At 40.4% G+C, this 19,900-nt stretch overlaps 1 protein-coding gene across 1 annotated transcript in view; it reads right to left on the bottom strand.

The window, feature by feature from the left end:
* Positions 1 to 62: 62 nt before the first annotated feature.
* tbck (TBC1 domain containing kinase) overlaps positions 63 to 19,900 on the bottom strand; it is a 20,513-nt gene continuing 675 nt past the window's right edge. Inside the window, 25 exon segments of the mRNA XM_008316665.3 lie at positions 63 to 265; positions 1,060 to 1,219; positions 1,918 to 2,081; positions 3,484 to 3,662; positions 9,942 to 10,103; positions 11,718 to 11,754; positions 13,398 to 13,483; positions 14,197 to 14,280; positions 14,368 to 14,418; positions 14,568 to 14,694; positions 15,048 to 15,110; positions 15,197 to 15,295; positions 15,579 to 15,708; positions 15,826 to 15,875; positions 15,954 to 16,040; positions 16,043 to 16,194; positions 16,338 to 16,486; positions 16,669 to 16,730; positions 17,556 to 17,617; positions 17,745 to 17,805; positions 17,919 to 18,060; positions 18,579 to 18,652; positions 18,742 to 18,856; positions 19,173 to 19,245; positions 19,795 to 19,900. The exon segment at positions 19,795 to 19,900 is cut by the window's right edge and continues 28 nt beyond it. Of these exon segments, the coding sequence (XP_008314887.1) occupies positions 155 to 265; positions 1,060 to 1,219; positions 1,918 to 2,081; positions 3,484 to 3,662; positions 9,942 to 10,103; positions 11,718 to 11,754; positions 13,398 to 13,483; positions 14,197 to 14,280; positions 14,368 to 14,418; positions 14,568 to 14,694; positions 15,048 to 15,110; positions 15,197 to 15,295; positions 15,579 to 15,708; positions 15,826 to 15,875; positions 15,954 to 16,040; positions 16,043 to 16,194; positions 16,338 to 16,486; positions 16,669 to 16,730; positions 17,556 to 17,617; positions 17,745 to 17,805; positions 17,919 to 18,060; positions 18,579 to 18,652; positions 18,742 to 18,856; positions 19,173 to 19,245; positions 19,795 to 19,900 (2,586 nt within the window). The 3' untranslated portion in view covers positions 63 to 154.

The following is a 19,900-nucleotide window of genomic DNA, read 5'->3' as shown; positions in this document are numbered from 1 at the left end:
TTTTAACGATCTGCACATGTAAACGCGTGCTTTCTTCAAAAACACATTCAATACAACCACTCAGAACAAAATGTTATTTTAATAGATTTTAATAGACACAGTTTAGTCAGAGATGAACACACATTAACTTAATTTGGTATAAAAAAAATGGGAGTCAGATCTGAGGGGATGGAACAGTAAGGAGCCCAGTGAGCTTCAGCTTGTTGATTCCTCCATCCAAGATACAAACTCGTGGGAAGTTGAGCTTGACCAGGTGAGCAGCGAACTACAAGAAAAAAAGGTGTAAAAAAATTGAAGCATTAACCTGGAGACTAATATTAGGTGAATCACTACTATTACTTTAGAGATTACTGTACGTCCATGACCGCTCCAGTGTTCATGACATTTCACCACCTGATTTAATATGACTAATGACATCTTGGAATTTTACAGAAAACAGTAAATCAGAGTCCAGACTGGAGAAATATTATATGTGACAAACGTTTCCTCTTCCTGACGGACGTTACTCTGACATGACTCAGACAAAACTCTTGGTTGTTTTGTCAGTAAAGTGTAAGCACACGTGGATGAACCATTGTCCACAGAGCTTCTAGAACCAGAGTTATTCCCTTGACCTTTGTTGTTTTTGATCCAGGTTCTCTGATTACATACAACCTGGAGCCATTGTATCAGAGTCATCTGACGATGGTCTGGCTGAACCGTTGAGTCACTAGATCATTGTCGGGGATTTTGCAGTAAGAGTCATCTGACGATGGTCTGGCTGAACTGTTGAGTCACAAGATGCCCAAAGTCTAAGTTAAAAAGTTGCCCAGTTGCTGTTATGTTTTTTTCAACTATTTTGTAGGGGTCAAATAGGGGTCAAATAGTGGTGTCTTCCTGTTGCTACTTAGTCTACCATAATTTCCGGACTATTGAGCGCACCTGAATATAAGCCAACTCACGCTTCATGACAGGGCTCAAACGTAGCCATTCACAGACAGACATACGCTACTAGTATAACACACAGTAGCCTATTGTAAAAGTCATTAATAGTCTGTAAATTACAGTAATTGTACTCACCGTGGTAGCACTCTTCATGACGTTGCTCATGACCACGATGACGCGCCCCCTGTAGTTCTGCAGGACCCCAGTTGTAGGACACTGCACCAGTTCACCCTCAGGACTGAAGGCTGTACTGGAGGGAATGTTGATGCTTCCGGAAATGTGGCCTCTGTTGAAGCTGGACACAGATTAAGGAGCAGGGTCTGAAAAGCCTTAAGTGTCTGTCTGTCAACATGGTCCTCGTCCTTTTGCATCATACTCAAAACACAGATTTTAGTTTTCATTTCCGTGGTTACATCAACCCTTCTCTACTCACTTAATCAGCCAGGAAAGTTGTCGTTGAACAGATTTTCTTCTTTTTATTACAACAAACCAGCTGCTGAAAGAAAACAGCTTATTTGTGAGCCAGATAAAGCAGTGCACGCCTTGAGAACCTGGTCCTGCAACCAAACATCTAAAACTAGATGTCCTAATTAGACCCACGAGGGACTAGGTTTAATCCACCTTTTGTGGCCACAGACACCCACAACAATGCTTTGGTCAAGATCACAGTAAGCAGTGAGGGTTGCCAAATCCCCCTTTGTGTGGGTGAGTTGGCCTGAAGCGCTCATATCTATGTGAAGGCTTTAGGCTAGCGAATTGGCTGAAAGGGCTACCATTTCAAATGCCTGGTTCTGTTCACTAATCCCCATTGATTAATGACTGTTTAACCTCATTCCACCAAGGAGAGGGAAGTCATCAGTCAGTCCCACGACAACAGTCACACTTATTCCTTAAAACACTGAATTATTCAATTCTGAGTGCTGAGTCAGCATATATAAAAGACCTACTCATGTTTCCTGTAATAACCATGACGCCATTTTACTCGAAGGATACTCTTCGGCACCGCGTATGTCCACTGCGATGATTTTGAATTTCCCAACTTTGCTGCGCTTGTTGAGGCCGACCAGAGACAGCCCACAGTGGTCAATCAGGTCCTCAGCCGAGATCCTGGGGGACACTTCCGCCTTCAGGTCCGACAGCGGCAACGGTTCTCGACACTTGCGGGATAGTCGGGGAGAACATGGGCAAAATGATCAAATAAATATTTACCACTGTTTAAATATGGGACTTATTTTTAGATTTCTGAACATAGCATTTATCTTTCTTTTTTTTTACATTTTATGTCACTGTAGACAGCAGTGTTTCTGTAAGTCTTTCATTGATTCTGGTACTGGATCTCTAGCAGCAAAAGCACAATCTTAATTGTAGCTGTAATTAATATTTAGGCTTCTCAGACAGATCACGCTGCTGTGGAGCTACCAGCGGGTAAACTCTGAGATGTTCAGGACAGATTCAAATACCCTGGGACATTCATGACAACTCCTGCTGGGAGCTGATGGAGCCGTGAGCTGTAATGGTGACTTAAATGTCACCATGAGCAGCTTTTACCCTTCCATCAGTTTAGTTAGTTGGTTTAATGTCACTTTTTACACTCCACTGGCTCGACATGAAAACCACCAACTGATAACAGAACACTGTGACTGAACATCACAAGATAATGTTTTTATTAATATAATAAAAACAGTCATCGAGGCCTTGAGTCTTGATACCACACGGTGAGATTTCTATACCTCCAGCAATGCCAAGTATATCAAATAGATTTCTTTTTTTTTTTTAAGTTGTAGCAGTGACACAGAGCTCCACTTTGCTGCTCTCACCAAAAGGTAGACACAAAAAATTGGATTAAATTATTATTTGTTAAATGTGAATCATGTTTTATAGCCGATGATGCTGTGAATTATTACTTTTACAGATCAGTATGCAGTCTCTCTTAGTCATGCTGTAGATTCTTCAGAGGTATCGCACTGTACTATTTATATTTAATTTTCAACCAACATGAAATAAACCACAACTCCAGAGGAATTTTGACAATAAAGTTCAGCAGTGTAGAAAACTCCTTAAAACCAGATTTAAATATTTTCAACCAACATGAAATAAAACCACAACTCCAGAGGCGTTTTGACAATAGAATCCAGCAGTGTAGAAAACTCTTAAACTTAAAACCAGATTTAAAGAAAAGTCAGTTACAGCCTCAACATTTGTTAACCGGGTCTGCCAATAACTATCCAGGGGTTCTAATCAGTGATCAGGAGAGCTTTGCTAATGGCTTTCAGCCTAATCGTCGGGTAAAAAATCCATTATTAAAGCTAATGATAATGGACATTGTGATAATGCTATCACAACAAGGATTCAATGAAAGTAGTTCATGATGTTCTCAGATTTTACAAGGTGAATACAAAAGTAACCAATAGTAACAGTAACTATCTGCCCTGCAAAAAAGGGATTTAATTAAAATATAAGACTATTTTAAAAAGCTGATATTTCACAAATTCTAAAAACTACAGATAAATACAGTAGATTTCAAGCTATTGGGAGTAAAACTGCACTGGTGATACTCACCAGGTCGGCCCTGGACAGGTTTTGATAGTCAGTTGAGCTGTATGTCATTGTTTTGCTGCTCACGTAGCCGTTGTCGCCTGCGCCCTTTGGTGGTTGAGCGTGCTGTCGGTACGTAGCACTTTTCGGGGTACAGTGAAAGAGTTCGATGGATTTGCGAACGCATGCCTGGATGTTAATTTCTGTACAACATGACAGACAGCAGAAAAACACAGATGGAGTATTTACAAACAGGTGCAAGTGCATTTTAGTGCTTCCTTTATTCATTATAAATATTCTAAAATCATTTTTAAAATGTTATTTGTACAAGAAATCAATCTTATGTCGACACAGTATTTACAAGCTTTGTACAAGAAATCAATCTTATGTCGATACAGTATTTACAAGCTGCTTCCTCATTTTATATATAATAAAGAATATAATGGAATTACACAAGGTTTAGCTGCCGTCTTATCTTGGCTTTTTAATGTAATTTATATTTTAAGTCAAAGGGAACTGTTGTAGGGTCTTGTCCCAAAAAATGGGAATGCAACACAATAACATTTCCAGATCAGTAGTGTCACTCCACTTGGATTTTCCTTCATTGTACATTGTGAATTCAAGGATGAGGGAGATTACAGGCCAGTGGATTAGTTGAGGATTTGGGTAAATTAGGAATTCTAACTTCTTACTCTCTAACACTGACAGCACATTTTTTGTAAATGCCCCTTTCTTGGCTAATTACCACCTGTTGGCCTGACCTTTAACTTGGTCTGACTTAAATGTAGATGCATCTATTCTCCCTTTAGTCACAGTGGCCTCAAGGTCACATCTGATGGGCTCGGACCTCACAGATTCAGACCTCACAGACTCACCGTTCATTCCAGCGAAATGCACGCTGGTGGCTTGGAGAGGCTCATTGGCATTTCAGGAAAATACACTTTTACTCTCTGGGGTGAAGAATTCTCTGTGCAATCACTCCTTCTGCTAAAAGAGGCAGCGACGACAGGGAGGAGATTGATAGTGGACCCAACAAGCCCTGGGCTCAGCTGGGCACTGCCTCGCAGCCAATTTTGTTAGGGAGTCATTTTTCTTTTTACTCAAAGAAAATTACATTTAAGTGTATAGATGTTGACCGCAGGCCATCACTTGTTTCCCACAAAATAGTTGAAAAGAACATAACAGCAACTCGGCAACTTTTTGGACTTAGACTTTGGGCATTTTGTGTGTCCACAGGTAACATTACATAGAACGGACCCACTCATTACTTTATCTTTTAAACCCAGAGCAGGCTTTTTATGATAAGAGTAAAAGGGCAGTTTCCAAAATTCTGGCATATGACCAAGGTAATAAATAGTGTATAACTGCATAGGACAGAATTTGGGTGGAGTTTTGTTCAAAATGACATTGTGTTAAAAGAAAAAAGCCATATCTGTGGATGTTGGTGTGTGTGTGTGTGTATGTTGGAGGTAACTGATAGGTTACTTGTGAAGTATGATTTGTAAAATTAATCACGATCATGTTCAGACACATTGCTGCTGGATACACATGCTGTAATTTATGCACAGATTGGTTAAAAGTTTTCATTTCACCAAAGCACCTTGAGTTTAAATTGCCACCTTAAAACCCAGTAGGTGTTGAGGCTTCAATTACAGGAGTGAAGCCCAGCTTGCGTCAGACCAGCAGGGCAGTAAGTAAGGCTACAGCTGACAAGTTGACTGACACAAGGACTACAGACCGTTTAATACTGTTCAGAGATTTGAAAACAACTCTCAACGTGCTGTAGAAGCCACCGTCAGGTTTCACCTGCTTCTACTTTCTGTTTTAACCATATATGGAGAAAAATGTTGTCATATTCAGGAATGTTGATTTATCATGATTAATTAATTGTAAATTATCCACAGCTGCCCTGGGGTTAATCAGGTTAAGAATGTAACCGTTTGACCCTACTTTCAATTATGTGCTACCTAACACCATTTACACTTAAGTGTTTTTTTGTTTGTTTGTTTGTTTGTTTGTTTTTTACTCCATGTTCTTGTTCAATGTTCTTTCCACCATATGCTAAAATCATTGAAGCACAGGCTTTTACTTCTCCTTCCAGCAGAGTTTTCAATGTGCCTACGGGTGCAGTGCAGCCGTGGGTAACCTCAGCAGCCAACGGTTGTTTTTTCTCCAAACTAAAAGTCTATAACTGGAGCACACAAGTTCTGTTTCGACTATGCTCATTGAGACGAATGCTAATGTCCCATGAAGCCAATTGCTGCTGCATCATCAGTAAACACAGGGTTCCTGTCAGCCACACAGCCCCCCTGCTCTATTGTGAATCAATAAAGTCTCCAAACAAGAGGACGTTATAGATTTGCTCTGGGCTACCAGACTAAGCAAATGAAGGAACAACAAAACAAGATTAATTGCTAATAAATGACAGGTTGAGACGGACCCTTGGCAACGGGAAATGTCAGAGTATGGGTTTAACCTATTTCACAATTAAATTCACTTCAGACACTGTTTTGAGGAGCAGACTTGATCATAAACCACTCACAGGTGATGCAGTCTGTTATATGATTACATATGAAAGGTCAATTAGACATGAGGAACTGAATCTGTTGGAAGGATGAGTCTCCCTGGAAGCTGAGGCACAGCATTTGCAGGTATATTGGCAAGTGTGAACTTCCTAGAGTTATGTGTAATAGACTTGTCACTGAGAATTAATGTCACAGGCTCCATTTACTACCTACAATGATTGGACTGTGTAGGAGCCACTGTTCCGTAACAGTCTCTGAGAGAAAAACTTTTGCTCCAAATGTGACATACTCCAACAGATACAGCTTCATTTTCATTATTTTTTTTTTTAATTTAGACATCAGACATAGACATAGACATAGACATTAGATTTTCTTTTTCTCATTAAACCAGACATTTAATATAATATATTTGATGGGAAGTCCCTGACCTTTCAAGCACATACCATTAAGTTCAACATTTACTTGAAAGTCAATTAAATGTATCAAGGTTGGTCTTAAAATAAAAATAAAGGCAGAAAAAATACTTCTGCACAGTTTCTACACTGGATGCCTTTTCTATACAGGTCTTCCTGTTTAGTCTGGCAAATGTGGCTCAGCAGAAATTATTATAAAGTCCAATAGTCTAAAACTTTGTTGTATAAGAGAACTTCCATTGAATAAACCAAAGATGAAAAAAAAACTAATTTATGTGAGGTTCAAAGCCAGCCTCTCTAATGGTCCAGGCCTCCATCAGTGGTCATGGCACGGGGCTCTGCATATTTGTAAAGGTACCATTGATGCAGTGGGGTTCCTCTAGCATATTGCAATTTCCACATACTCCCAGCAAACAATGTCTTTTCTCCCAAACCTAATGGATTTTTCAACAGGACAATCCTTGGCCTCATTCTGTGCAGACAACAAAAGAGTGGTTTTGTAGCCATAAAGTCCATACACTTGACTGGCATGTCTGCAATCAATTGAAAATGGACAATAGCAACAACAGAACGCTGAAGAACAGGCAGAATTCCCGGATTGAAGAGTCAACAGTAAGAATCCCAGAACCATTTAAACTGTAGCTAATGGAAACTGGGATGTGACCCAGTAGTAATCTCAGCTTTGTTTCAACAGTGTGTTTTGTGATAGAAAATACTAGATGATGTCCATACACATTCCCTGGTGTTCATTTGCATGGTGGATAAAACCAAAATGCACTGTTGCCAGGAAATAGTGTTTCACTGCATTCCCTTCTTACATTTCCTGTTCATCCTCAAATTTGTATCTAAGTGGAGTTATGCATACTCAAGACAGAATGCTAACAAAAGGAACAGAGACATCAACAATACACTCTGTAACACCTGTCACACTCCCTGCTGTGAAAAGGATTTGTCAGGCTTAAGGAAACACGCACGTTTAACTCGGCTTTAATCCTGTGAAGTGTTATTTCACTCTGACTCTGAATCTTAAAGACTTGGTAGATATTTTTGGCCCAGGCTACATGAGGTTACTTCAGTCCCGTTATATATTTTATATTTATATTTTCTTTTTCTTTAATTGCAGCCAGACGACCCTCAGAGTGTGTTATTTCTTTGGCTTCTGACACCTGCAGCTTCTGCAGAGCAGATACGACCATGTGGAGCGTGTGGGCTCCACTCTGAAACAAATGACTGTGGGCCTCAGTTGTGTGAGGACATCAATTCTGCATGGCTTATGCTGGAGTGGAGCAGGTGCAGGCTACAAATCACAAATTTGCTATATGAAAGTCAACCAACTGTCGGCACGTGTGTGTGTGTGTTTGCTCATAGGAAACGGGGACACAGTTGTTTACAGTCAGTGCTTTCACTGGCCTTGTGTTGAATGTTGCGGAGTGAATGATGTTTCCCACGCGATATGTTTATGCTTATGTGCACATACGTCAGACTGAGGACTGAGGACTGCGGCAGATTAATCATGATTATTCATAAATAATTAGGATCATAATTAATTACAATTAATCAAGAAAAAAACCATTATGACGTTATGATGTAATAGCAGTTTTTTCATTTGTAATCCGAACCAATCGGAAGAACAGTTGGTGGATTGATGCAGCTACTGTGCATCTCTGTGGTGGCTTGTGGAAAGGGTGTAGAGTTGCTTTGAGATCTTTGCTGAAGCTGTTGTCCTGAACAACCTTCATCTGTCTACTATCCTGCTCTCAGTGAAGCTGACCTGATGTTAGAGCCTCCACAAATGCCTGCTGGGTGATGAGTATTTGAAACTCCAGATGCTTGGGTATCGCAAAAAATGTCTCCCAGCAGCAAGTGTAAATAACAGAGCAACAATAGGTGGAAGAACGGTAGGAATTAATGGACGTACAGTGTGCGTGATCCTGCCCGTATGTTAACATGGTATTTCTGACTGCTGTGTTTAAAACAAACAGCACTTTATGCATGAAAAAGACCCACACAAACAGCACTTTATGCATGAAAAAGAAGCACAAAATCCCTGGTTGTTATGAAAAAAAGATGCTGAACGCTATGATAAAGTGCCTCACCCAGAAGTGGTTTGAGGTGTAAAGCAGAAAATAGCCCTTGCTGAGTTAAATGCACCCCAGAATTCAGTCCTTATATAGTTCAGGGAGACTGCCAGATAATGCACTTCCAGTGCACAGGTATACACAAGCTGTGATAATGGGGCTGGTGGTGATGTGAGAAAGCAGCTGGCAGAAGCAGCCAGTCTCCTGCCAAAGAATCTGAGAGCAGCTGCAGGCCAACATATTTTACCTTTATAAGGAGAGCAGGCTCTCCTTTTCCCTTCTGTCTTAATCACATGAATCTGCTGGGTTTGGGCAGTAAAACACATTTGAGCATGGCAACGCTGAATTGCGAGCGAGGAAGAATCCTTCGGTGTATTTTTAAAACAAACCGTCCTTGTCTCTGATGGGTTTTAAATCCCCAATGTCACTGAGGCTTTCAGCCAAAAGAGACAGCTCAGCAGTATTTAAAAATAGATGTTATATAAAAAAAGAAGCTCGAGCCATCCTTCAGGTGAAAGTAGCTGAAGACGTACATTAATGAATGCTCCTCTCAGTTTCAATGTCACTGATACTTTAGGTGAGTAATTCCTTTGTGAAGAAGTAATACGGAGCAGCAGAGATAAGGAGGCACTGCTGAGGATTCCTCACTCTGTGCAGAATGCGGGGTGAAAATGCAGTCAGTCAGTCAGTATCTGCCACCAGCATGACAAAAGTCATTTGCGCTGGCTGACAGTCAATTATAGGTACTTAAGATGCAATAATTACAACAAGCAGAGCACAGCTAATAAGCATGCGCTTCCATCAAAGGCATGATTAAAATCAACCCCATCAGTTCCTCCTCTAGTGCCCCGCCCACGTCCTGTGGCAGATTTAGGAACATTAGGAAAAGGAACGTTCTTCCTCTTCTATAAAGTGCACTGAAAATAAAGGGATTAACAACCAGACTGTCAGGTTGAAGTGCTTTTCCTCCATCGGCTCCTCTTTCATGAAATTTCTGCAACAGACTGACACTTCATTTGTGTGTTGATGTTGCTGAAATTCTGGGGCAAAATTTCCACCTTTTTTGGTAAGTTACACTGATTATGTTCTCCACGACTTTCATCTAACCTTAAGTTTAGGTGAAAATAGTCAGCAAATAGCAAAGAGGTGCTCGACATAGTTTGTTGTTAGACAATATTTTCAAGTATGTTGTTTTTTTTATTTTGAATATCACATCATAATGTTTTTTAATTCTGTGATGATGGTAAGAATGAATTAAGAAAACACTTAAAGACATGTAGTGCTCAAAAGTGTTTTTCTCCGTTACCTGGTAATAATATCTTTTTCTGGCTTTGTTTGTATCTTCAGTATTAAGGTAAAAGTTGAAATAGCCTTCAGTTAAAAAGCACCAACTATAGAGTCACACTTGGTTTAAACTTTTTAGCAACAGTGATGAAAACACACATTTTACCAGCTCATATTCTCACCTGGCAGGTCAGAAAAGAGAAGGATGCACTCGTTGAAGCCATTGGCCAGGAGACGATCCCTGAGCTGTTGTAATATGGCCACGCCAATACAGAAGGGGAAAGAGGAGTTCCCTAACAGCAGCGTGTCCCACAGGTGGAAAATCTTGTGCAGCGGAAAGACATCTACAAGACGGGTACAACAAAGGAGGAATTTACAAAATAAGTAAAAAATCCCCTGAGGGATGCACAACACGATCCTGTAAGAATGGCAATAATATCGGACATGTACACAATGGGAAACGAACCATCTGTTTGTACATAAAGATTATAATTTGCATGCGCAGAACACATTCCCTTAACGCGTCTCACTGGCTGCAAAATGTGAAGCTTACTAAGCAAAAATCATCATGCATTTGCCTGGAGGGATATTCAGTGTGGTGGAGGAAGCTGGGAAAATGTTTTAAAGTGGGTGTTGTTGTGGAAAAATGACAGGAAGAACAGGGCCAGTCAGCCTTAGTGTAAGAAAACCAGCACAGGTTATTTGAAGCCAAATAAAACCACATCCTGGAATATTTTATTTCAGGCAAATCTTTGCAAATGCGATCCTTTGTCCCTGTTCTTAGTCATGGATGGTAACCACTACTTCCTGTCTGTTTCTATCATATCACTCAGGATTAGTGAGCCAACGTTCTGCACCGGAGAGGTGTGTGTGTGTGTGTGTGTGGTGTGTGGTTGTATGAAAGATGATGAAAAAGTGCTGCTGTGGGTCAACTCCACATTTGCAGTCAGAACAACAGTCGGTCTGGTGCATGTGACTGATTGGCTGTTTGTGTGGGTGTCTACATGTGAAAGGAAATTGACCCTCCAACCTTGTTGTGTATCGAATTGAAGACATTAGCAGTCGAAAGGACGCGCCTCCTTTGACTGGTAAAAAGGTTACACATCCAGCACAAGAAATGAACTGTGTGTTTGTGTGTACCTGGTAAAGCCACTTGTGGGGACATTTTTTGTAGGGACCATTTGACGGTCTCTTTTAGTGAGACTTTATTTTGAGGTCCAAGATTTGGTTTGGATGTTGAAATTAATTAAGGGTTGATTAGAGTTAGGGTAAGGATTGAGATTGACACTATATATTTGTATATGTTTGTGTGTAGATGCATGAACATATATGTGAAAATGAAGTGTGTTGGATAATACTTAAGTGGCTTCACTGCCCTCTAGGGGCTGTCAGTGTGAAAATAACAAACGTATATTTTCAGTGGTACAGGAGTGGCACATGCTGGTACAAAAGCCTAGAGTGCCCTCTAGTGGCTGTCAGTGTGACAATAACAAACATGTGGAATTGTATTTTAATATATAAGTCGCTCCTGAGTATAAGTCGCAAACCCAGTCAAAGGATGAAAAAAGGGCAACTTTATAGTCCGGAAAATACAGTAATTTGTTGGAAATAAGTGTATTTGATGAACAGTATTTGTCTACTGAAAGAAATGCAATAGTTTCAGTTCATCATTTTAAAGGGATTGTGATCATGAGCCAGACAAGTCGATGAATTCACACAAACACAAAGGTTTGTTAATGCAGGACTAAGCTTTATATTTTCTATTCTTTCAGAGAGAGAATTAATTAGGAGCTGCGATAAAAGGTCATAAGCAGAAAAAACCCCCAAAAAACAGGTGAAGTCAATGACCTTTTCAGCCACTCCATTGTTACTCTGTCCAAAATTACCCTTTAAAGGTTTTTCACTCTGCTGAGAGGAACATCACAGTAGCTCTGTGAGAGCAGGGAGAAGACACTTACGTGTGAACATGGTCAGGAACCATGGGATGGCATAAAGCTGCAGGGAAAGGAAGAGAGTTACTTTAATTATTCAGAAAATGCAAGACTTATTTCCACTATAAACACCGAGATTTTTCTGTCCTTAAACCTTGAGTCACATGGCTGCAATTTTTGTTTCCACTGCCAACAGAGATAAAGCAGGAATTATTTCTTCTTATTTATGGGAGTAACTAAAAACACAATACCTGGAAATTCTCCCACATTCTAAAGAACACCTTTGCTGACACCTGACAATTGTTGGTCACAGTCCCAGGGACGTTTTCATATTACAACAGAGGGTCTTAAAGAAAATACTGCAACTTATCTCAGCAGGTTTACTGGCCACTAATTACTGGGGAAAACAGGGAGGATTTATTAGACCTGTGCTTTGCCCAGAGGCGATGAGCAAGAGGGACAGAAAATGCAGGCCAAGTTCTGATGCCAAACCTACGGTGTCAGCAACAAGACTGCCAGTTCAGCCCGGAGACGCAGGAGTCGAAACCATTCCAACTGTTCACTCAGGACAGGAGAAGGATACGGTTTTTTCATTTATCTAATTTCTTTTTTTTTACCTAGTGAAACTGAATCTATTTCATATGGGAGTAACTGTAAATTTAGGGCAGACAGGCTCGGATGTCTGAGACAACAGCTCTAAGTGTTCTCTGGAGTTCTGAGGAGAAGGGGATTAGAGGAATAAAGTCTTATTCCCAACTAATTACCGGGATTGGCATCAAGCATGAAGAGCCGTATAAAAAGCAGCTTGTTCAAATATGAGCCTGGCCCAATGATGAAAACAGGAATAAGGTGTTTCCTTTAAAGGCAAGTCAGTGCTGGTGATGCAGTAAGAAGCAGAACCAGCATCACAGGACTTGGCTTTAGTCTCAGATGCCAACACTGCAGCAGGTCAGTTAATCAAATCCCAGCAGACATCTGTTCAAGGTGGGAAATTCTGTAAAAAATCTGACAGCTGCAGGTGCAGCATCAGAAACCACGAGAAGGATGAGGTTTCAATCTTCGTCTGCTCAGTGATAAAGGCCCCACTTTTTTATTGGGTAATGTCCCACAAGTCAGGATACAGCTGACACACATTCATCAGTACTAGCTGAATGCCCTGGGAGACAGTGGAGGCTTTAACCTTGTCACTGTAAGAAGGAAAGTGTAGTTCAGAAGGAGGTGAAAAAAAAAAAATACACATCAGGAACATCCGGCAGTGAAGTGCCATTAAAAGCCTGGTGGACATTTGCTGCTGTATAAATCATCACTAATGGACTGTGGAGAGAACCTGACCCTGGTCACAAATTCAAAGAGCAGAGGGAACAAAATGTCAATGACTGAGAGAATTATTCAGTGCACAGCAGAAATGAGTTCATACCAATTAAGAATAAACACTTTTATCAGTTTCACAGTGAACCTGGGGGAAAACTGGCTGTGACCAAACTGTGGGTCGAATGAACATCATCTAATATCAACAGTAGGACAATAGAACCATGCCCCAAAAAATTAATTATTAATATGGAAAAGTGTCAGGAATACTCAGAAAATTTTAGGACACCCTTCTTCTCAAAAATATTAATCAGTCTGCTGGACGTCCTGGACGTACATAAAAAAAATATCTTAGTTATTTACTAGGTTTAACATCTGTACGACTGGACGATAACTTACGTCTGGAATGAAGCCAATCTCATTCAAGTGGTTGCTCAATTCTGGGTCGTGGAACGCAATCATTTGGGAGAAGACGGTCAAGTACTCTGAAACAAAATTAAATCAATAACAACCTTAATGGACACACTTTTTAAAGACGAGAAAATAAAACAAGCTAACAGTTAATCAAGCTGGCTGAATATCCAAAAGGTACTGCAGGTTACTGTAAAATGAATACTGTGAGGTTGTGTTGGAGCCATTTGTTACACTGCAAGTCCACCAGGAAGCCCATCTATCAGTGGAAGGAAATTAAAACAGCCTCATTCCCCGCGGAGTTCAGGAGGTGCACGGTGATGCTGTTTACCCGTCACAGAGGAATTGTTTTGGACATGTCTCTGCAAGGCTCCTCCTGCCCCCCCATTCCTCCCTCCCTTCATACCAATAAATTATGTGGCTCAGTTGCAACCGCCATTATGACATTGACTCCATTATTATGAGTGAAATTAGTTTTCACAGCTTAGGAACAATATAGAGGCAGAGCATAATCAACAGTGAGCTGATGGCCGGACGTTCTCCATGCCAGCATTTAATAGAGTGTTTTCCAACTCGGCCAAAAGCATTGACTGTCATATTACTCCATTGGTACTGGCAGCTTCACTACATTAGCTGAACATCACTGCATGTGTCAAATGGTTAGAAAAAAAATGTTTTTGTATGTTTCATCGAGAAGGATAACAGAGTGTGTGAGTGTTGTTTAATAACATAATGCATAAAAATAAATAAATAAATAAATAAGTCAGTGTGATGCCGTATATTTCACCTTGGATGACGTGAGAGTTGTCCTTCAGAAAAAAGTTGTACAAGTATTTAGGGATGAACGCAGACATGCAGGCGTACGCCAATGCTGTAAAGAACACAACGGCAAATGAAGGTGAAACAGTAGGAGCAGCTACGTTTACTTCACTTTTTTTAACTTTGAATTCATTCATACCTTCGTTGTTAAAGTTCAAGTACAGGAATGGAGCACAGAGAGAGTCTAACCCTGAAATGACAAGAAACATTTGGTGAAAGGCTTCGGATGTGGGATTTACGTGTGACAATATCTCCATCTAGTGGTCACTCTTGAGAAGCACGAATGAATGTTTGACTATCTAGTAGCATCAGGTCAGATTGACGAGACCTGGTACTGACCCTGCCAGTAGACCAGGTCAGGGTGTGAGACCACCCAAGCCTTCAACACACGCCTGAACTTAATGTGGCCCTGAGGAGAGGAGAGCAGCTCATCATACTGGTGGCAGCGAGGGATGTCCACTTCAATCTGTCAAAGAAGGCAGACGTGCTCATGAATTAACTGATAACTTACGTTCATTTTTTTTCTTCTAAAAACAAGGGATGGCTCGATCAAATAATCAGGGTTGATCTGATATCGGTCAAAATCTCAGGATCAAACAACGGGAATCAACTGTAGCCCGGCTGTTACGATACCTACGCCCAAATGCTCAACTAAACTTAGTTGAGCGTTGATACTCAAAGTTGCAATAACGGTATCGGACATGCTTTACGTGACATTATCACCTCAGCAATGAAGGAGAAAAGAAGGGATTGGATTAATAACGGTATCGGACATGAAAAAGTATCGAGCCATCCCTACTGAAAACAGTGTAAACAAACCTGTCTGTCAGTTGGGATGGGCGTGTCCTTGTCTATCGTATCGTATTTGTTTTGAATGTCTCCCTGTTTGAACAAAAATTAAACTTAGTAAGACACAAAAAAAATTTCAAGTATTTCAACTAAGATGAGTTGTGTTTTATAGTTGGCACCTCGATGCCGAGCAATGCGGCCCAGGCCAGTCCTCGGACGAGAGGTGGGATGTCAACTCTGGCCTCTTTACAGACCAGGTTCTTCTTGTACGGATAGGCCTGAAGACAGAGAGGACAGAGTTGTCTCACAAAGGTAACAAAAATGATTCAACAATTATATTGGGAACAGTCTGTTGAAACTATTACACTTCGTATAAACATTGACAGTATATACCCTCCTCCATTTTATCTCCTGTTAAGTGGGTTTTTAGGAGGTAATTTTAGGTATAATTTCAATTCTTGTTACACACCATGAAGTCCATTAAGACAAATTTTGTGAATTGGCTGAACAAATCAAATTGATTTGACTTTTTCGGAGGAGTAATTTCATTAGTGCTCTGACCTTGAGCAGTCGGTCGAAGAGGACGATTCGGATGAGTTGGTACTCTGTGTCTCTCTCTCTGATAATGAGTGGCAGCGTGACGGTGGTCGACAGCTCGTTGCTGCTGTTGGACTGAGGCATGCTCGACTGTCTGTGTGAGGCAGAAGGAAAAGAAAAAAATAAATCACGGCTTGAGCCAAAACAGATGACCAGGCGACATGAGAATGAGGTGTGAAGTGACAGTGAAGAGGTTGTGGGTGGAGCTTACTCATCTTCCAGTAAAGGGTAATAGGCTTCTCCTGCTACATCCTTCAGTCTCTGGGTGAAGCAGAGAGAAGCTGTGATGAAAACACCCAGATAAAAAAAAAAGATTCTGCTCTGGCTGAGTTATCTTACATTTCTGAGTTGACAAAGTGACAGTGTTACAGTTGTGTCATCAAGCAGGAAACTCCGATCTCGACCCTGACCAAAGGACTCCCCGTCTGTTTTTTTTCGTACTTAGGCAGAGTACAAATGGGAGGTTTGGACTGTATGATCTCCTTGTTGATCAGCTCCTTCTCCAGGTCTCCCCCAGCCAGACACCACAGATAGTAAACCTCCTCTATGGTTCGCTCAGACAGGAAGTTGTCATCATCATCTGACATCAAACACAGAAACCACCAATGTGTTCTAACAAGTAATGTTCCGTCAATTGTCTTCAATCGAAGTTGAATCCAGATGTCTAGAATAAATTTTTTTAATAATTGTGAACTGAGCGATATAAAGTAACTGAGACAAAACCGTTGCAAATGTCACTGATGTCTTCTGGGAGCTCCAGATGTGCACATCGAAGTGAGGAGGAGAAAAGTCTAACGGGTTTCTGGAAAGGTGTGTAAAGACACGAGACCCCAGAGAACACAGGGTCTGACAGCAGCTGTGTGGGAGTGGGTCTGGAGGGAACAGAAAAACACAGACATGTTGAAAACGGTTTAAAAAGTTAAGAACAGCGAGTACTGTTTGACTAAGCTTGTTAATACAACAATCCCACTCTGCATGACAGGCATGACGGCAGTGTTTTGAAAACCAAATGTCCCACAGGAACAGGAAATGACACTCAGCACAAACGGTTTACCTTTTGGATGGAAGAAAAGTCAAGCATTTCCTCAATAACTCCAGGACATTCTGGGGTAAGTCCTGTGAAGACATGACACATTAGCTGGAGAACACTCACCACAGATGGAGGGCATTAAGATTTTTATTAGCAAGTTGTTTTTTATGAGACAATAATCCATTTGTTTATTAGTCCATTTTTATTCAAATTTCAGCAATAATGTCAGCAGTAGAATTCTGGGAAGTGTCTTAATAAGCAGGTTAAGTTCAACGATTCTAACACTGGAGTAAAAAAAAGGAGCATCCACCAATGGCTTGGCTTCATGATGAAGGTTGAGTGTTGGCTCTTATTAAAGGATTCTCCATCAATTTCAAAGCAACAGTTCTCAGAAAATACAGAAGATTAAATTTGGGGGCTTGGCTTCATGATGAAGGTTGAGTGAAACCAACAGTTCTCAGAAAATATAGAGGATTAAATTTGGATTTATATTAAACAGTTATTAAGTAGCAATGGACTAGCAATCAAACTGTGTTTTTTAGCACCACCTGCTGGGACTGGAAGGGAGGACGTCTGCATTAGACAATTTTCTTTATACTTAATTATTTTACTGACAATAATCTAAGTAGCAATGAAGGTGGAAAATGTATTCTGCTAAGTTCATTGTGTGTGCTTTGTTTATTATTTCATTTTGCTTTTATTAGTATTGTTGTTGTTATTGTTATTTATTTCCAACCAGAATACTGAAAAAGTACAGCTTTAACACATTATCATTATTATATGCTGTTTTATATGCAGTTAGTGAGCAGAATCAGGCAGAAGAACAGACACTGAAGTGAATAAAGTGGTAAATGATGATCTGTTTGTATTAACCACAGATGATTTAAGTATTAGCATGTCATCTTAACTACCTTAATGGCGTCCAGACAACCGTGTTCCTCAGCCAGGACAGTGACAATGTCATCCATGCAACCTAGAAGAGACAAAGTAACTCTGTAAGACAAACAGAACTACATCTGGTCATGTTACCATGTTATGTCATGTTATAAATAACAACATGTTGTTGTTTTATTTCAGTGTGCTGTGGCTCGTTCACTCACCCAGATTTAAAATGAATTTCAGTCTCTCGCTTAAATCAATATTATGCAGCAGTCGTCTTCCCTGTGAGGGACACATGGCATTAGGGGTTGAAGATGAAAAGGATTCACGCAGCACTTAATACAAGGAAATATTCCTAAAAGAACATCCAAGTCTTTGGTGAAGGGGATTCTTACAGCACACAGTTCAAAAAGCAACACGCCAAGAGACCAGATATCAGACTTGGGTCCTGACGGCAGAGGGGCTTCATCACGTAGAGGGTCACTTGGGTGGAAAGAGCCCTGGGCTATCACCTCTGGCGCAAGGTATGATGGGTAGCTGAAGTTAGGATCAGAGAACAGATAAGGAATTCAACTTAATCACCTGATGAACTAACGCAGGTCAGGAATTTGACCCTCTTGATTTGATGCAGTGTTCAGTCAAAGGTGACTTTAAAGGTACATTTATAAAGAAAAACCCTGAATGTCATTTATGGTCCACGTGTCTGGTGAGTCATGGACATGTGTGATCATTTGTCTTTTCATCCCACAGAAGGATATTACACAGAAATACTCAGCAAAACCCAAAGGCCTCTGGATTAGGACAAAAGCCAAGCCATCAGTTCCAGTCTCTCAACAAAGAAGTTATCTTCATGCCTCCAAATGTAGTTTCTATGAAGAGTGAGTCACAATTTCGGTTTAATGTTCTGGTCAATCTTTTCACCTGACTCTCATCAAAGAGAAGTGAACCTTTGACCCTGTGCAGACAGCTGGCCTTGCTCAGTCAGAGCAGATGAAGAGTTCCAGAAGACTCTTCGACCGGAACATTCTCTGATAAATGATGAGAAAACAACCCACCCGATGGGGAAATCTACATCAGCTCCATGGTCAGTCATGTGATAGAAACCAAACTTTGCCAGCTTTACATTCTCCTGCAAAGACAACATAACATCTCAGACCGACGAGTTCTGTTTGAACTGAAAGGACAATCACAAATGCATTAAATGTTCAAAGTTCAGACCTTGCAGTCCATCAGCACGTTGTGTGCACTGAGTGCTCTGTGCACCATACCGTGTTTGTTCATGAACTCCAGACCCTCAAGAACTTCATAGGCAATCTGCATCACCCGCTCTGGGCTGAAACAATAGAGGGTCGTTAAAAATGAATGAAGGAACAAACAGAACAATTCAAAATACATTTAAAAAAATACTCAAGAGAAAAAAATTAGTCTTCATTGACCCCTATTAAAGGGCCAGATTTCTGCGTATCGCAAATGGACCCTGGGTCCCATAGCTTAGACTAGTAAACCCTAGCTTTTACTTTAAACTCCACTGAACAAAGAAAATACAATTACAAATTGTCTACTGGCTTATACAGTAGTCAATATAATCGGCTCGTCTATCATTTAGTGTAATGTTATAATGTTGAAAGTACTTTTAATGACAATCTCACCTGGTAGGTTTGCCTTGTTTTTGTAAATCACTCATACTGGTTTCATAATGTTCAGCGACAACAATCAGCCGTTCTATAAAACCAAAGCACAAACAAATGTGGGTTAGAGTTTGCATTGCAGAATCTATTATGAAAGAGAACATATTATTATTGGAAACCAGGACAATGTTAGAGAGTTAATTCTCCTGCACAAAGGAAATATGGAAAGTGTTATTGTGCTAATCCACATTAAATATGTAAAGTTCTCCTGGGGAATGTGTTGCCTAATAATAGACTCTCTATTGTTTGGACATGATTATAACAGAGTAGTAAACTTGAAATGAAGTGTTTTAGCCAATGTCGAATTCAAGCATATACGTATTATACAATCTAAACAAGTACAGCCATAAAACCATCAGGTTACAACACATGATCCTTTCCTCCTAATGAAGAAAACCTGTTTGGGATATATTCAAAACTTCTGGATAATCTCCAGTGAATGCACATGGTGTCTGAGCTGGATGTACATTATGAAGAACAGATATGTTCACATACGTTCACATTTTCCAATGATTACACTAGAAAGATACATTTAAAAGAGAGAGAAAAAGACACATTATTTCTGACTGTGTCTGAGTTTTACCATGTTTTCCCCTGGAGATGTCTACGTATTGGCAGAGCCTGGGATGAGTGATGGTCTTCAGAATCTGGAAGCGTCCCAGGATTTTGATGGAGTTCGGAGTAAGTGG

This window comes from Cynoglossus semilaevis, chromosome 9 (assembly GCF_000523025.1).
Source record: "Cynoglossus semilaevis isolate Cse_v1.0 chromosome 9, Cse_v1.0, whole genome shotgun sequence".
In the NCBI taxonomy this organism is placed as follows: domain Eukaryota; kingdom Metazoa; phylum Chordata; class Actinopteri; order Pleuronectiformes; family Cynoglossidae; genus Cynoglossus; species Cynoglossus semilaevis.
Note: the sequence above shows the minus strand (reverse complement) of the source record. Positions and strands in the feature narration are given on the sequence as shown.